Genomic DNA, 18,921 nt, shown 5'->3' with positions numbered 1-18,921 from the left:
TACAAAAGGGGACTATTAGAGTGCGTTAGATACTGTGGTCCAACTAGTCCAACCATGGCTGTCTGTCCACCAATGGGAAGTCTGAGACTCCAACAGTTGATCAGTCCCTGAGGCTGGGTGTCTCCACTGCTCTTCAGCAGATGCTGGAATCCTGAAGTAGGCTCTCATGTTGGTGAAGGAATGACATGAGAACACGGGCATGCAGACAAAGAGCAAGAGCTTCCTTCCATGTCTATATAAAAATTGGCTGTCAGGTAGCCCAGATTTAAGTCCAATCTTCCCATCTCAGAAGATCTAAATTAAAGGTGGGTCTTCCCACTATCAATGATTTAATTAAGAAAAAATATCTCAAAAACCCAGCCAGTTGGGGTTTAGTTAATTCCAGATGTAGTCAAGTTGACAACCAAAAAATGGCTATCACCCTTAGGGAATAGCAAATGTCTGGGACAAGGGACAATCAATTAACGGATGGCCACTAAGTGATTTACTAAGTTTTAGCCTCTCCACTTTTCAGTCTTGCTCCTGGCAAAACCAACTACAAAAGACCTCTTCCATAGTGGATAATCTCCCTGGCCATTGTGCCCTCCACTCTCTTCACCCACCATTGCAGCCTTTGTGCCTGCCTCATTGCATAAATTCTGGGTTTGTGTCAGAGAATCCCTGTAGTGGAAGTTCTAGTGTCTTTAAAAACTCAGTTATATTGTGAACATGTATTTTTGTTTTAATCCCAGATGTGGAATATGGGTCTGACTCAGATTGTTCATAGCAGCAAATTATTTCCCTTGTGCGAGCTCTGAGAGAGGCTCTTTGCCAGCTCAGAGATTTTAGTTCTGACGCCTCTGGAGAGGGAATAAATGCCAGAGCCCAGAAAGAGGATGGGGAACTCTGAAGAAGATGAAGGCTGCTGGTCCCCCTCCCTGCTGCTCCTGGTTGCTATTGATGCAGTTTGAGAAGAAACTGGAAATACCCTGAAATGAAGATTATACTTGCCCCAAGGAGCTACCTCCCTAAACAGCAGGAAGAAGCTGAAGAGAACTACGTCTTCTCCCCACTAATCTTCTTTCTCCCTACCTGGTGTTGGAAGGGATTTGGTTGGGTAGAGAAGTGGGGTAGAGGCATAATAAATGTAAATAAAACAGTTAAAAACGTATGTCAACAAGTCCCCCAAGCCATGACTATATCATATCACTCTGATTTACCAACCAATTCCAGGGTATCCATTGGAACCCTGAATTATGATCAGTGTTGTCTCATCTCCAGAGAAACTGAGTCTTTAACAATAGGTCCTTTTTATGATAGCCTTCTGATTATAGCACTCTTGAGAGTTTGCTGTGTGGCCTAATTAATTTTTCTCTAAAGCTAGTTTGTACAGAAGGTGTTACTTTTTGGTTTGTTCTATGCCTTTAGCATAATGTTACCTCCTTTGTATATAAAGTGAGGCTGTCCTCATAATATGCATTAGGAAATATTCTCTCCTTTCTAGAAAAATTTGTGGAATTTCATCAGTTTCTTCTCATGTAAGCTTTGCTAGTTTTTATTTTTTAAGGGGTATGAAAATTTTATCTAAGTTGTTGAGTATACTAGTGTATTTCTCGTGTCTTTGTATCATTTCGACTGTCTATAGAATCTTTGTTGGTAGCACCCCTTTTATTTCTGATATTGGTGATTTATATTTTCTCTCTTTTAGTCAAGCTCTCTAGGAGTATGATGTATTGATCTTTAAAGATTAGCTTTTGGGGGGTCCAAGATGGCGGTGACCATGCATGTATAGCATCTAAGGGGCAGAAGATTAGAGACTGAGAAACTGGTGAGTAAACAGGAGCTGGATCCAAAACACCAACTTTGGTGCTTCCCAGACCAGAGGGGACATCCAGGGAGTTGGGGGACTATCAGATCCAGGCCTGCTGTGGCCATCTCCTGGGGCCAGGAGCCATGAACTGTGATACTCTGCCTGTGGAGAGCTGCTTGTTTCCATTCTAGTCTTCACCTGGAGACAGGGATAGGCAGGATGTTTTGCCAAGTTCATTTCCTTTTGTTTGTATGAGGATCACACAGACAAGTGGTCACGGTAAAGAAGTTTGACTTCTCGAACACCTTCACTTTATCGAGGTGCTTTGCTCTGACTATAAAAAGGGATTGTGGAATAAACTGGTATGACAGTTTCTACTGGCAGCCCTCTCAAACAGATCCCATGTATACTGTGTTGTTTTGTTTTGTTTTTTTCCTTCAATCCTTACTCCCCACTCAAGAACTGTTGGACTCTGCTGGTGGGCCCAGCACCTACCCTTTCTACATACGCAAGAAAGTGCAGACCCCTGGGTCCAGGGGCCCTCCACTCTAGCAGCCAGACATCAGATCCCTCCTGCTCCTCTGAGGGCAGCATGTAGACTTCAGGCACAGCATCCCAACCTACAAACCACAGTTCTGCTGGTCTCTATGTGGAGACCAGGTGGGCAATAAAATCATATGGCTCCCGGATCCAAGCATCTGGACCCAGAACACTGACTTTGGGGCTTCCAGGACCAGAAGGGGACATCAAGGGAGTTGAAGACAATTGAATCCAGGCCCCTCCCCCTACCACGACTATCTCTGGGTCCAGAAGATTCCCCCTGCCCTTTCCACAAACTCAAGAGAAGGCAAGCCCCACATCCAGGGACCCTCTGCTTCAGCAGCCTGACACGTATCCCTCCCACTCCCCTGACAGCATGTGGATTCCTGGGACAGCATCCCAACCTCCAAACTATGGTTCTATTGCTCTTCTTGTGGAGACCAGGTGAACAATAAAAATACAGGGATCCTGGGTCCAAGATGGCAGAGCCAAGACTAGTCTGAGTTCCAGGAGAACAATGTATGGTAGTCTTATAATCCTCAGCTCAGCTACCTTCTGAGGCACTGGCTCCCCCAAGATTGCCACCCGCGGGAGAAGACACTGACATCCTTTCCCTACCCCGGCAGCTTAGGCACCCACACTCGACATCATCTCCCTACCCCAGCAGCTTAGGTACCCGCACTCACGCTCCTACCATGCAGCAAGCGACCTGACATTCGCCCATGCCCTGCCCTTCAAAGAATTTGCACCTGCACCCTGCCTTCTGAAACACACACGCCAGCATGGCTGCATCCAAAAGGCCAATGCCCATTCCTTTTCCCCTGGACCTTTCTCATCATACTGAAGACTACTCCAGCCACCAGAGATGGGCAGACCCAGTCTCAGGGGCAGGTTCAAGGAACAAACAAACATGGCTATGGAAAACTAAATGGCCAAAGGCTACCATAAGAACAAAATCTGATGGCTCCATCAGAACCCCCCCCCCCGCAAACAAAACAATGAATATTGTAATGCAACTGAAACACAAGAAAATGACCTTAAATCTAGGATTATACAGTTATTAGAGGCATATAAAGAGGAAACAAGACTCTCAAAGAAATACTATGAGATTCCATTGTATACCCACCAGAATGGCCAAGATAAAAAACTCAAGTGACATAGTGGGATCTTGAGGAAGCACTATTCCTAATTGTCTGAGAAAGCGCCAGATTGACTTCCAAAGTGGTTGTACCAGTTTACATTCCCACCTGCAATGGAGAAGGGTTCCCCTTTCTTCACATCCTCTCCCACATGTGTTGTCACTTGAGTTTTTGATCGTAGCCATTCTAAGGGGTGTAAGGTAAAATCTCAGGGTCATTTTGGTTTGCATCTCCCTAATGGCTAATGAGGATGAGCATTTCTTTAAGTGTTTTTCTGTCATTCTATATTCCTCTACAGAGAATTCTCCGTTTAGCTCCTTACCCCATTTTTAAATTGGATTACTTGATTTGTTGCCTTTTAACTTGTTGATCTTTATATATTCTGGATATTAGTCCTCTGTCAGATATAGGGTTGGTGAAGCTCCTTTCCCAATCTGTAGGTTGTCATTTTGTTCTGATGACAGTGTCCTTTTGCTTTACAGAAGCTTTTCAGTTTCATGAGGTTCCATTTATTGATTGTTGCTCTTAGAGCCTGTGCTGTTGGTGTTCTTTTCAGGAAGTTGTCTCCTGTGCCAATGAGTTCTAGGCTCTTCCTGACTTTTTCTTCAAACCAATTTAGTGTGTCTGGTTTTATATATCCAAAATATGCTCAAGTACACAAGGACATTTGTTCAACCATGTTTGTAGCAGGTTTATTCGTAATAGCCAGAACCTGGAAACAACCCAGATGTCCCTCAATGGAGGGAACAGAAATTGTGGTACATTTACACAATGGAATACTGCTTAGCAATTAAAAACAAGGAAATCATGAAATGTACAGGTAAATGGTGGGATCTAGAAAAGATCATCCTGAGTGAGGTGTCACAGAAGCAGAAAGACACACATGGTATATACTCACTTATAAGTGGACCTGAAAGATAGGATAAACATACTAAAATCTGTACACCTAAAGAAGCTAAACAAGAAAGAGGACCTGGGGTAAGATAATCAATCCTCACTTTGAAAGACAAATTGGGGGTGGGGGGCTGGAGAAATGGCTCAATGGTTAAGAACACTGCCTGCTCTTCCAAAGGACCCGGGTTTAATTACCAGCACCCACATGGCAGCTCACAACTGTTTGTAATTCCAAGGGATCTGACATCTTCACACTAAATAAAGTTAAATAAAATTATATATATATATATATATATATATATATATATATATATATATATATATAAGACAAATGGGATTGGGCACTGGAAGTAGGAGAAAACAAGAAACAGGACAGGAGCCTACCACAGAGGGCCTCTGAAAGACTCTACCTAGCAGTGTATCAAAGCAGATGCTGAGACTCATAACCAAACCTTGCACAGAGTGCAGAGAATCATATAAAAGAAGGGGGAATTAGTAAGATCTGGAGAGGATGGGAGCTCCACAAGGACAAAATATATCAGGGCACAGGGGTCCTCTATGAGACTGTTTTTCCAACCAAGGACCATGTTTGGATATAATCTAGAGCCCCTGCTCAGACGTAGCCCATGGCAGGTCAGCATTCAAGTGGGCTCCCTAGTAAGGGGAACAGGGACTATTTCTGACATGAACTCAGTGGCTGGCTCTTTGACCTCCCCTCGACCCCCAGAGGGAGGAGCCGCCTTGCTAGGCCACACAGGAAGACAATGCAGCCAGTCCTGATGAGACCTGATAAGCTAGGGTCAGATGGAAGGGGAGGAAGACCTCCTCTATCAATGAACTTAGAGAAGGGCAGGGAGAAGATGAGGGACAGAGGGTAGGATTGGGAGGGAATGAGGGAGGGGACTACAGCTGGGATGCAAAGTAAATAAACTGTAATTAATATAAAAAATAAAAACTAAAAAAGAAACCCAAGTGACAACATATGCTGACAAGGATATGGAAAAAGCGGAACACTCCTCTATCGCTGGTAGGAGTGCAAACTTGTACAACCACTTTGGAAATCAATCTGGCACTTTCTCAGAAAGCTGAGAATAGCCATTCCTCAAGATCCAGCTATACCACTCCTGGGCATACACCCAAAAAAATGCGCTATCATATAACAAGAACATTTGCTCAACTATGTTTATAGCAGCTTTATTTGTAATAGCCAGAATCTAGAAACAACCTAAATGTACCTCAACCGAAGAATGGACAAAGTACATTTACACAATGGAATACTACTCAGTCATTAAAAATAAGGAAATTATGAAATCTGCAGGCAAATGGATGGGACCAGAAAAAATCATCCTGAGTGAGGTGACAGAAACTCAGAAAGACATACATGGTATATACTCACTTATAAGCAGATTTTAGTCATATAGTACAGGATAGATATACTACAATGCACAGTCCCGAAGAAGATAAGTCCAATGGGCATCTTAGGCTTCATGTTGGCCCACTAGTTAAGGGAATGGGGCTAACTTTGATAATTTTATACATATATGTACGTAAGTGTCTTATCATACTGACCTCCAAGTCTCCTTCTCATTCTTCCTAGCCACTCAACACACTCCTCTTTTACCTTCTTTGTCTTTTGTTTTCATAACCCACTGAGTATAATTTGTGCTGCCTCTCCATAGCTATGGATTGCCAATAGCTCCTCAGCTAGGAGTGGGGCCTCATGATCACTTCCCTATCCACTTGAAATTACTGCCTAGCTTGATCTTATACAGGTCCTGTGGAAAAAAAGCATAGCTATTATGAATTCATGAGTGCAGTGATTATATCATATCCAGAAGAGAGCATTTCATAGCACTCCTCCCTCTCGTCCAGCATTTGCATTCTTTCTTATCATCATCCCTTAGCCTTGCAGTACTGATATAAATGTGTTACTTAGAGCTGGACACTCAAGAGTCATTTATTCTTGGCACTTTAACCAGCTGAGGCTTTACACTGGCTGCTGCCCACTACAATAGGAAGCTTCTCGGACCAAAGTTAAAAGCAGTGTTAACCTATGGATATGAACAGTTATTCAGACGGCAGTTTGACATGTCTGTTTAGGTTTCTCCCTTAAGTCCTATGACTTCCCTAGCCATGAGATTTGAGCAGGTTCACAGTACCAGGCATGAATTCCTTCCTAGAGACCTCAAGTCTAATCTGATAGAAAATAGCTGGTTAAGCCTCAAAGCCATCATGTTAACACACTCTGCCTGCAGTGAGTAGGACAGCATGTAGGATCCACTGCCAAGTAACTCCAATGATGTCTTTTCTCTCCTCAAATCCTAAAGGACACCTTTCAGCACTACAAAGGTTTCCAGGGCAACTCCAGTTGATTTCTTTCTATGTCCAAACCTTCTCATTCTGGTGGGCAGTCAGAGCTATGGCAATAGGCTGTGTTGTTTGGGAGAGCCCTGGGGCTTCACTGACCAGTAACCCACAGGGAGGTATCCCATATGTATCACTGAGCTTCTCATGTATTAACCCATATTTCCCAGTGGAGTACTGTTTATCCCTGCACAGTAATCTGCTCAAGCTCCTTTTTTCATTTGTTTGTCTGCTTGTTTAATTAGCTTACAAAGTAACAAGTTTCCATAAGACCATTCATACATCTCGCATTTGGTTAACTTAGCCACCAAACGCTTCTCCACCCCCTTCCCACTCCCCTTCCCTCTTAGGCCTTAAGTCCCAGCAAACACCGCCTTTCCTAACACACTTTCCCTTCTATTCCCTTGCCCTTCTACGCCGCTTCTCTCAGCTATCATGGTCCCGTCCTGATTTCTGGCATCTACAGACATTCCAAAATAAACACATATACCTAAGAATTTGGAGCAAGGATCACATATGAGAGGGAAGAATATAGATGTTCACCTTTCTGGGTCTGCATTACCTCATTATATTATTTTACCCTCCTACTCATTTTCCTATAAATTTTGTAATTTCACTTTTCTCTACAGCTGAATAAAATTATATTGTGCATATGTACCACATTTTCCTTATCCATTCATTAGTTGATAGAAATCTAAAGTAATTCCATTTCCTAGCCATTGTCAGTAGAGCAGCATTGAACATGGAGGTGCAAGTATCTTTGTAGCAGGATATGAAGTCCTTTGGTATATTGCTAAGTCTTATGCTAGTCCTATCTTTAACTTTCTCAGAGGCCTTGACATTGACTTCTGTGGAGGCTGCCAATTTATACTCCCACTAACAACGGATAAGAAAGTCCCTTTTCTCCATCTTCACCAGTATTTGTTTTCTTGATAGCCATTCTGACAGCAGTGATGTGAAATCTCAAGGTATTGTTAATCTGCTAGGGTTTATCTTTGACTTTACATCTCATAGCCTTTATTTCATGAAGTTGAGTACAACTGTGTTTAGGGTATATATGTTTAGATTAATGATGTCCTTTTAATGAATATTTCTCTCCATCAGCATGATGTGGAGTCTTTTAATTTGAATTTCTTTAATGGCTAATGATGTAGAGCACTCTTTAAATGTTTATTAGCTGTTTGTATTTCTTCTTTTTCAGAGATCTCTTTTAGTAGCATAAAGTATTTTTAAATTGGATTGTTGTCTTGAATTTCTTGAGTTTTTTTTTGTATATTCTAAATAATAATCCTGTCGGATATATCACAGACAGAGGTTTTCTCCCACTGAGTACCATGCCGCCTCTTCACTGAATTGACAGTTTCCTTAATTTCATGAGATCCCAACTGTCAAATATTGGACTTATTTCCTGAGCAATTGTCCTTATCTATGCAGATATCTTAAAGTAACTCTCTACCTTTTTTCTAGCAGATTTAAAGTTTCAAGTCTTATCTTGATATCCTCGATCCGTTGTCTTTTATGTAGCATTGGGGACAAGAATGTTGTTTTATAGCTTCTATGTAAAGACAGACAATATTCCCTACACCATTTGTCAAAGATGCTGCTTTTTTCCAATGTGCATTTTTTTCTGTCTTGCCAAAAATTAGGTGATACATACATTAGGTCCTGCTTTATGCTAGGACCATGCTGTTTTTTATTACTGTGGCTCTGTGGTATAGCATGAAATAAGATATAGTGATAATTCTAACAATATTACTTTTGCTTAAGACTACTTTGGCTGTCTGGGCTTTTACACTTCTGTATGAATTTTACGATGTTTTTCACTATTTAGTGTATCACTGGAATTTTTGTTGCGATTTCATGTGTCTATCTATGTATTGCTGTTGATAGGATGGACATTTTCTCATATTAATGAGCACAAGAAGTCTTTCTATCTTCTTTCTTTAGCACTTTAAGGTCTCCATTGGAGAGATCTTTCACATCATTGGTTAGGTTAATTCAAAGGTTTTGTTTTTGTTATTCTCCTTACTGTTTTTTTGAGACTATGGTAAATAGAATTGTTTCCATGATTTATAGCTAAAAATGCCTACATGAAGAAATCTCAAATAAATATTCTATTGATACACTTTAAGGCCTAGTAGAAACAAGAACAAGCCAAACGGCTATCAGTAGATGGAAAGAAATTATTGAGAGCAGAAATTAATTTAAAAACAAAACAAACAAAAAAAGACTTGGCTCTTTGAAAACACAAACAAGATTGGCAAACCCTGAGACAAACTTATCAAAAGAAATACTAAGAACAATATTAGTAAAATTAGAGTTGGAAAGAGAACAAATATCAATGAAACTCATAAAACCAGCCAGGCGTGGTGGCACTCACCTGTAATTCCAGTACTCTAGTAGGCAGAGGTCGGAGGAACTATATAAATTCAAGGCTAGCCTGGTCTACAAAGTGAACACAGGACAACCAAGGCTACACAGAGAAACCTTGTCTTGAAAAAAATAAAAAAAATTTTATAAAACCATTATGTCTTACCTTTAAAAAACATATATTCTACGAAATTGAAAAAAACCTAAAAGAGATGGGTTGTTTGGGGATGGATATGACCAAGACGATATAAACAAACATCTTTTAATAAATAGTAAGATGACAGTAATAAGCCTCCCAACAACAAAAACAACAACACGAAAAACAAACAAACAAAAAAACTCAGTCCCAGAGAGATTTACTGGTGTGTTACACCAGACCATCAAAGAATACCAGCACTTCTCAAATTATTACCCTAAAAAGCAATGTAAAACAAAACAACATTATAAAATCTTATAAAGGGGATACCAAAACCTGGTAAAGACACAACAAATGAAAAATTATAAGCCAGTTTCTCTGATCAGCGCAGCTGTAAAATATTTGCAAAGTAATTTCAAGAACACATCAAAAAGATTATTCACCATGATCAAACTGTACTCTAGAAATAGAGGGATGGTTAAATATACACAAATCAATAAATGTTATAACTTATACAAATAAACTTAAGAATGGAAAACACACAGCTATCTGGATAGATGCACAGAAGATATTGGGCAAAAACTCAACATACCACATTTTAGAAGTCCCAAAGAAATGTGAAATAGAAGAAATATATCTCAATATAATAAGGGCTATCTATTATTCTTAAATTTTTTTCTTTGATTTCTTTAAACAACACCCTGATGGATCTACACTGTGAGTGGATCCTTAATCTGACTTTCTGTATGTTCTAGAATTTCTCTGCTGTTGACTTATGGTCTTTTTCTTTTGTGACCAGATAAAATACAAGGAATTATTTCAGCTTTTCTATATTTGTTGAGAATTGCCTTGTGTCCTAGTACATGATATATTTTAGGGAAAGTTCCATGGGCTGCTTTAAAAAAAAAAAAGTATGCTCTGCAGTGTTTAAATAGCATGTTCTATAGATGCTTCAAGTCCATCTGATCTATTTAATTTAATTTATATATTTATTTGCTTACTTTTGTTGGGAAGACCAGTCAATTGCTAAGTAATATAATTCTTGAGAGTAGGGTATTGAAGTAACCCATTTTTGCTGTGCTAGAGGTAATCTGTAACTTTACATCAATATATGTTCTATGAAATTGAACATACCTGTATTTGGAACATACATGATTAGAATCATATTGTCCTCTTGAGTGACAGTCAGTTCCTTCAATCACTATGAAGTAACCATCTTTCTCTTTTCTCACTAGTTTTAACTGAAGATTTATTTTCCCAAATATCAAAACCTGAGTTTTTCCTAGGCCCATTGCCTGAAATACTTTTTACCTCTTTCATCCTTTTTCCTTAAAGTTCTGTTGGTCCTGTGTACTGTGGTAGACTCAGTAGAGGCAGCAAATGGATGATGGTTTATGCTTTTTCATCCCGTCTACTATCTGTGCCTTTGGATTTGAGCATTCAGACCATTAATATTGACTTGTTATTGAAAGCTGTTGGTTGATGTTTGTCATTTTGTTGATTTCATAGTATACGGTTTTCTTCCTCCTTCTCTCTTGTTTAATAATTATTTTAGTGTTGCTTAGACTTTGCTCTCACCTATGGATGCATTTTTTTTCTCTCCCGTGTTCACAAATTCATTTGGGCAAAAATTTTTACTGTTATAAGCTTTTGTTTTTCTTTTTTTGTTGTTTTTGGTTTCTTAAGGTAGTTAGGTCATTGGATTGAAAACTCCCATCTTATCTAGGGATTAATGCTATACATTTCCTCTGAGCACTCCTTTTACTTACTTCACATTTTATACTTACTGTTATTTGAATTATGTATTAACTACACAGCCTACACATTTAATTATTTTTTGCTTTCATTCAGATTAAAACATTCTAATTTCCAGGCAGGATATTGTATAAATGATAAATAAATAAATAAATCTTAAAAAAAACCATTCTAATTTCCTTTATTGGTTGTTAAGATTTACTTATGTTAAATTTGTGAGTAGCGTGCCTGCATGTATGTAGGTACATCATGAATATGCAATGTCCACAGCAGTCAGAGGAAGGTGTTGGGCTGTAGACAGTTGTGAAATGCCATGTGGGTGCTGAGAACCAAACCCGAGTCCTGTGAAAGACTCTTACACTAAACATTTGTTAATGTTTAAGAGCATTAACAAATGCTCTTAAACACTGAGCCAACTCTCCACACCCTTGATTTCTTTTTAAACTTTTTGACTCATTTACCCATGGATGAGGATTTTCCAAGATTCTCTCTGATTTTCCTTTATGTTTACTTATACTTTTTATCATTAAAGTATTATTGCTTTTGGAAATTTGAACAGGTATTCCTGCTACTTTGGAGTTTGAACCTATAGCCATAGTGCTTTTCTTCCTGTTTCTCCCTAATGTTTTCATGAACTACTGTTTCTCCTATTTTCTGTGGCTTGATTAATTTAAAATATTTCATTTCCCTAGGAACTTGGTGTACTTATATACTTTTCTCCTCCTTTTAAAGGATAGCCTAGAATAATCAGTGTGCATGTTGACTCATTAACACCTTGTATTAGTCTCTTGCTATTTCCCAGACAATAAATACAACAGTCTTAAACTTTTTGCTTCACCTATCTGCCTTTTATGTTACAGACTAATTGTTGCATTGAAAAGTTCATATGGATATCTGTGTATCCAGTCTGTCATCTCTGTGACAAAATGCCTGACATAAACAGTTTAAGGAAAGATTTATGTTGGTTTGAGTTTCAGTGCATGTGACCTGGGCCCCTTCCTTTGGGCTTCTGGCAAGGCAGTGTCTCAAGATGGACTTTATTTTATAAATAGAACCATTGTCTATAAACTGAGATTAAGCAGCATTTCTTCCATTGTTTCAAGGGTTGTTCTTTTCTTACTAAAATTCTCATCTGTGGTTTCTGTGTTTGAACTTAAGCATATAAAGATATGCATAGCAAACTCCCAGTAAGTATTTTAATTGTTAAATTAATCAAACACCCAAGTAATTTATCATGCTGAGTTCTGTTGACAGAGCATAATGGGAACTGGAAATAAACAGCTGGGTTGAAAGACCTAGAGTTGAGTTTTGACACCACAACTTATTACCTATATAATAGGGCTTAAACTGTCCTATCATTTAACAGCTAACAAGAATGAAAGGACCTGCTTTTTCTATTTTAGAAAAAAGAGAATTTAGGGTCAAATATTTTATTGGAGCTGGAAATGTGACCCAGTTGCTAGAATCCTTGTCTAGTGTGTCCAAAACCCTGGTTCAATCCCAGCACCACAGAATAAGATGATGGTGTATGACAGTAGTCTCCACCAGGACTTGGGAGTTGGAAGCAGAAGTTCAAGGTCATTTTCATCTCCATTGCTAGTTTGGGGCCAGCCTGGGATGTATAAGACCTGATCTCAGAAAGAGAAGACAAGAAAACTACTGCCTTATTTGTGATTCTCCTGTTGTTTTTGTTTCGTTTTGATCCTTTTAGTTTTTGAGACAGGGTTTCTGTGTGTACTCCTGGCTGTCCTGGAACTCACTCTATAGACCAAGCTAGCCTTGACTCTAGTGTAATGATGATAAATAATATTCTAGACAAGTAGAACCCTCAAGCCAGAAAGTGTAGTTATATTCATATCTACCAGGACAGACTTTAAGCTAAAATTAGAAGAGACAAAAGAAAGCAATATTATTATATTATATTACATTATATTAAAAGGTATTATATAATATTAAAAAATAAAGGTAATGCTCATCAAGAAGCTATGATGATTATAGACATATATACACCCAATTACATAAAAATCTACTAGACATAAAAAGAGAAACAGCTGAAGGACCCTACCCAGCAGGATATCGAAGAAGATACTGAGACTCATAGCCAGACTACAGGCAGAGTGCAGAAAGAAGGGGAATATAGAAAGAACTGTAGGGAATAGGACCTCCACAAGGAGACCAACAGAGCAAGAATACCTGGGCCCAGGGGTCTTTTCTGAGACTGACACTCCAAGCACCATGCATGGAGATAACCTAGAACCCCTGCACAGTTGTAGCTCATGGCAGCTCAGTATCCAAGGGGGGTTCCCTAGTAAGGGGAGCAGGGGCTGTCTCTGACATGTCTTTGATCACCTCCCCCTGAGGGGGGAGCAGCCTTACCAGGCCACAGAGGAAGACAATGCAGACAGTCTTGATGAGACCTGATAGACTAGGATCAGATGGAAGGGGAGGTGGACCTCCCTTATCAGTGGACTGAGGAAGGGGCATATGAGGAGAAAAAGGAGGGTAGGTGGGATTAGGAGGGGATGAGGCAGGGGGCAACAGCTGGGATACAAAGTGAATAAATTGTAATAATCAAAAAAGTAAAAAACAAAACAAAACAAAACAAAACAAAACAAAAAAACTTAAAAAAAAGAGAGAGAACAGACCAAAGCAATAGTGGAAGACTTTACTTTCATCAGTGACCATTCATACCAAAAAACAGACCAAAACAAACAAACAAACAAAAACCAAAGAAAACAACAACTAAGAGACATCAACTATATTACACTACAGATGAAAGTGAACTTTATAAACACCTACAAAATATTCTGTGCCAACTCCAAGTACATACATTCTTCATCAGCACATGGTACTTTTTCAAAAAAGTACATACTGTAGATCAAAAAGCAAATCTTAACAATTTTTAAAAATGGAAATAATTTATTTTATCTTATATCATAATGGAACTGAGCTAAAAATCAATAGCAAAAAGAACTACAGAAATTAGACAAACACAGGGAGCTTAAGCAATATACTCTGAATGAAAGTGGGTCAACTGAAGAATCAGGAGAAATTTTAAAACTCCTACAATTAAATAAAAATTGAAATAATGTATGAGAACCTGCCAGATACAGGAAATGTATTACAATAGAACAAGCTAGTGATGTGTCTCAAATAGAATAAAATAAAACCAGTAAAAGGGGGAAAAAAAGATCAGAGGTGAACTCAATGAAATAGACATTAAAATAATAGAAAGGATCAATGAAACAAACAAAAAATAAAACTAACAAACTTACCCAAACTAAAGAGAAAAGAGAAACTCCAAAACAGTAAGGTTGGGGAGAAACCGGAGATGTCACAGTATCACCGAAAACCACAGGGTCATTAAGAGACATTATGCAAAGTTATATCCCAACAAAATAGAAGATCTAGGAGAACTAAGACAAATTTCAGGACAGATATGACCTTCTAAAATTTAAAGCAAGAATATTTAAGCAACCCACTTAAACAGACAAGTATCATACATTGAGACTGAACAATAATGAGGTCTCCTAAAAGAAAACAATCAAGCTCGATGGATTCAGTGCTGAGTTTTCATACTTTTCTAGAAAAACAAATATCAGAGCTCCTGCAATGATCCTATAAAATAGAAAGGTGAAGGAAGGGTTCCAAACATTCTACAAAAATAAAATCCTCTCACAAGACAAAGGACAACTTGTGGGAATTGGTTCTTTCCTTCCATCATGTGGGTTCCAAAGGTTGAACCTGAGTCATCAGGCTTGGTGGCAAGTGCCTTTACCATCTGAAGTCTCTTCTTGGCCAGTGTTCTAGTCCTTTATCCTAGCAATGGTTAACAGGTGCATTTTATAATAGCTCACTGAACTGTGCAACAATACTGAATGTACTTTATGTTTTTTTCACGAAACAGTTAAAATCAGTTTAAACATTTACTTATAACCAGAGAAATGGTGCTAATCTACAATCCCAGAATGTGGAAGATAAAGGCAAAAGATGACAGGGCTTAGGCTACCATGGACAATACAGTTAGGTCAACTTTTATAAAAACAACAGACACACAAACCAGTCACCAATCACTCAAAGGGTGAGGCCATAGATCAATGGTAATGCTTGCCTGGGCTCTGAATTTGATATCCGTTCAGCTCCTCAAATCGGTTTTTAAAAGTTTAATTACCTGCTTTTTCTGTGTTCTGTTCCTGTTTTCCAGCCAATCATCCATTTGCTCCTCAATTTCTTCAATAGAAGTTCCATGATCATAAGGCTGAACATACGCATTTTCTAAAGGTGTATACACAGGAAATTCTGGTTTCGGTTTTTTAACTTTAACTTTCTTCTGTTCTAAAAAAGCATATTTAAAAGAACAGATTTGTTCAGAAAAAAGAAATTAAAAATATTCTAACATTGTATTCATAGACTATATCTTTGAAGAACAAATAAACAGTTATTTTGTCAAGACAGAATTGCTTTGCTGTAAATAGCTGTATGTTCTATTGTACACTAATCATCACATTTTTTAAAAACAAACTCAGATGCTGCCAATGTGATTACGACATACTTACACTATCAGTTTGTACATACCTTTGTTTTTCAAAGTACCTTTTATTAAAACATTTCATTTGGCACAACAGAGAGAGCTCTAATTTAGTGTTTTAACTTTGTCAAAGATGTATTTTTTATCCATGTGTATATGTATATGTATGTGTATATGTATGTGTATGTGTATGTGTATATGTATATGTATATGTATGTGTATGTGTATGTGTATATGTATGTGTATGTGTATATGTATATGTATGTGTATGTGTATGTGTATATGTATGTGTATGTGTATATGTATATGTATGTGTATGTGTATATGTATATGTATATGTATGTGTATGTGTATATGTATATGTATGTGTATATGTATATGTATGTGTATGTGTATATGTATATGTATATGTATATGTATGTGTATATGTATATGTATGTGTATATGTATATGTATATGTGAGTGTGTGACACAAATATACATGTGCCCACAGAGGCCAGGAGAGGGTATCAGATACGCCAAAGCTGGAGTTAAAAGAACCTGGCCAGCCAGCTGGTGACATGTCCAACTTGGGTGCTGGGAATTAAAGGTTGGATCCTCTGGAAGAGCAGGAAGCACTTTTAACTACTGGGCCATGTCTATAGGCCTTGGTTTCTTAATTATACCCTTATTGCACATTACCTATGTAGTTTTAAACAAGTAACTATTAGAGTGTCAATTTTCACATTTGCAAAAAAAGTGTTTCTCAATAAATACTATATTTTTATGTTCTTGATATTTTAGAAAGAAAATCTAATCTGGGAGTATAAGTTAATTGTTCTCTAAAAATATTTTTAAGGCTTTCACACTGGTACATACTTTAATCCCATTATTAAGGAGGCAGAGGCATGCAGATCTCTGTGAGTTCAAGGGAAGTAGGGTCAACCTAGTGAGCTCAGAAAAAGCTACACAGAGACCAGTCTCAAAAAAAAAAAATATATATCCCAACAATGCACTATCTATGGTAGTGATTGCAGAGTTCACCAAGCAACATTATAGCTATCTCAGTTTGTACCTGCACAGCCTTGATACTCCAATGGCAAAACTGCCTCGCCTGTCTTCAAACAATGCCCAACATGGACTGGACAGTGTTCATTTGTTCTCTTACAGAACTTCATTCTCCTTAGTAACAACTCTGAGAAGCTGCTTCTTTTTCACCAGCAAACTCTCCTAGCCCCTCAACCACATTTTTACTACCTGATACTTATGTGTGCATGTGGATATTATACTGACAGTTCGATAAAATCATCAAATATGTAGAAGAAAACAGACAATCCATAATAAATCTTTCAATTCAGAGGGAAAATGATTTAATAATGGATGCCACCAAGACTGAATGTTCATTTGAAAGAAAACCAGACACATTCTAAACATATACAAAAATAAATTCCATTTGAAAAAGAGAATAGATTTAAAAGAAATGAAATTCTAAAAAATCTTATAAAAATTAACTTAAAAATCACAAATGCTATATAAAGAGGAAATCCTAATTTGCATCACAATCCCAAATTCCATAAAAATACAAAGACAAAATAAACATCCAGAGACAACACATTTTTTTACAATTTATTTCTTTTTTATTAATTACAGTTTATTCACTTTGTTATCCCACCTGGAACCCCCTCCCTCATCCCCTCCCAATCCCACCCTTCCTCCCTCTTCTCCACCCATGCCTCTCCCCCAATCCATTGATAGGGGAGGTCCACCTCCCCTTCCATCTGACCCTAGCCTATCAGGTCTCATCAGGACTGTCTGCATTGTCTTCCTCTGTGGCTTGGTAAGGCTGTACCCCCATAAGGGGAGGGTGATCAAAGAACAGACCACTGAGTTCAGGTCAGAGACAGTCCCTGTTCCCATTACTTAGGAAGCCCACTGGAGACTGAGCTGCCATGGGCTATATCTGTGCAGGGGTTCTAGATTATCCTATGAATGGTCTTTGGTTGGAGTATCAATCTCAGAAAGGACCCCTGTGTCCAGATTTTTTGGTTCTGTTAGTCTCCTTGTGGAGCTCCTATCCCCTCCAGGTCTTTCTGTCTTCTCTTTCTTTCATAAGATTCCCTGCACTCTGCCCAAAGTTTGGTATGAGTCTCAACATCTGCTTTGATTTGATACCCTGCAGGGGAGAGTCTTTCAGAGGCCCTCTGTGGTAGGCTCAAAGACAACACATTTTGAAAGAGTGTCTGCAATTCAGAGGGCAAAAAGAAAATTGATACAGAGATTATAGAAAGACTGGTTGTATAAACAAGAAGATAGGCAGTCCCACAAAATAAAGTAAGTGACTGTCATGAGCAGGCAATCCAAGTGAATAAATCCGTAAGACCAGAAAACAAGAAAAACCTATATTTTCAAGTTAAAGAAATGGAAATTTAAGTAATACCATGTATGAGTTAAGAGTTATCATGTGGGTATAAATTTTAAATATATATATATATATATATATATATTTGTTTTTTTCAGGCAGAAGAAAGGCTCTTCTTAAACTGGGAGGGTCAGGGAGAAATGCAAATTATTCTGTTAAAACCTGTGGAGAAGTAGTCTTAGAAGATCTATTTTCTGAGCATAATAGAATTTGAATGTTATTAAAGGCATGCAAATACATGTGTATGTGCTTTGATGTGTGTGAAAGAGGTTATTTACTGTTTTTATAGAGACAGCAGTTAGCAGTAGAAGCCTTATAAGAGAGATGACTACATAATTATTGATGAGTCATCTACATAGAGAAATAGTAACTTATCACTGAAGGGGAGCTGCAGTAATCATTTCTTAGGTTTTCAATGAGTTTAAGTAGCAAAAAAAATATCAGAAAAGGATATGACTCCATATTTTAAAGTAGAATCATTCTATATATCCTTATGTTTATACAAGTCTACACACAAATATTATATAAGATTGGATATTATATAATATGAATAACACATGAAGGCATATTGGGGACAAGATGGAGAAGGAGTTCAGCAAAAAAAAAAAAAACAGCTTAAAAAAATACATGCAACACCACAACAAAAAACAAGTAATATATATGTATGTATATATGTGTATATATAAATGAATGTGCATTTACAAATCCTATAGTAAAGCTATAGAGATAAACATAAAATATAAAAGACTGTACAACATCGATCTATTTGTAAATTCAGGTTTCTAAAACCAATAAACAACAGCCTAGTAAATATTCATTACATTCTGTACTTTTGAAATAATTTACAAGTCTGCACCATCCAACATTTTGTACTTGGCAAATCTTATAAAGAAAAAAGCAAGTAATTTCAAAAGTAAATGTCTAGCAAACATGCATAAGCAACCCAAAGATTTGTACATGCCAAGTGTTTTCAGTATCCCTCCAATAACCTACATAATTAGAATAGGT

At 37.9% G+C, this 18,921-nt stretch overlaps 1 protein-coding gene across 1 annotated transcript in view; it reads right to left on the bottom strand.

The window, feature by feature from the left end:
- Dnajc1 (DnaJ heat shock protein family (Hsp40) member C1) overlaps window positions 1-18,921 on the bottom strand; it is a 179,958-nt gene that overhangs the window by 48,986 nt on the left and 112,051 nt on the right. Inside the window, exon 8 of the mRNA XM_060372657.1 lies at window positions 15,159-15,322. Coding sequence (XP_060228640.1) covers window positions 15,159-15,322 — 164 coding nt within the window. The remainder of the gene's footprint in view (window positions 1-15,158; window positions 15,323-18,921) is intronic.

Source organism: Meriones unguiculatus, chromosome 19 (genome assembly GCF_030254825.1).
Source record: "Meriones unguiculatus strain TT.TT164.6M chromosome 19, Bangor_MerUng_6.1, whole genome shotgun sequence".
In the NCBI taxonomy this organism is placed as follows: domain Eukaryota; kingdom Metazoa; phylum Chordata; class Mammalia; order Rodentia; family Muridae; genus Meriones; species Meriones unguiculatus.
This window is presented reverse-complemented; position numbering and strand designations above follow the sequence as displayed.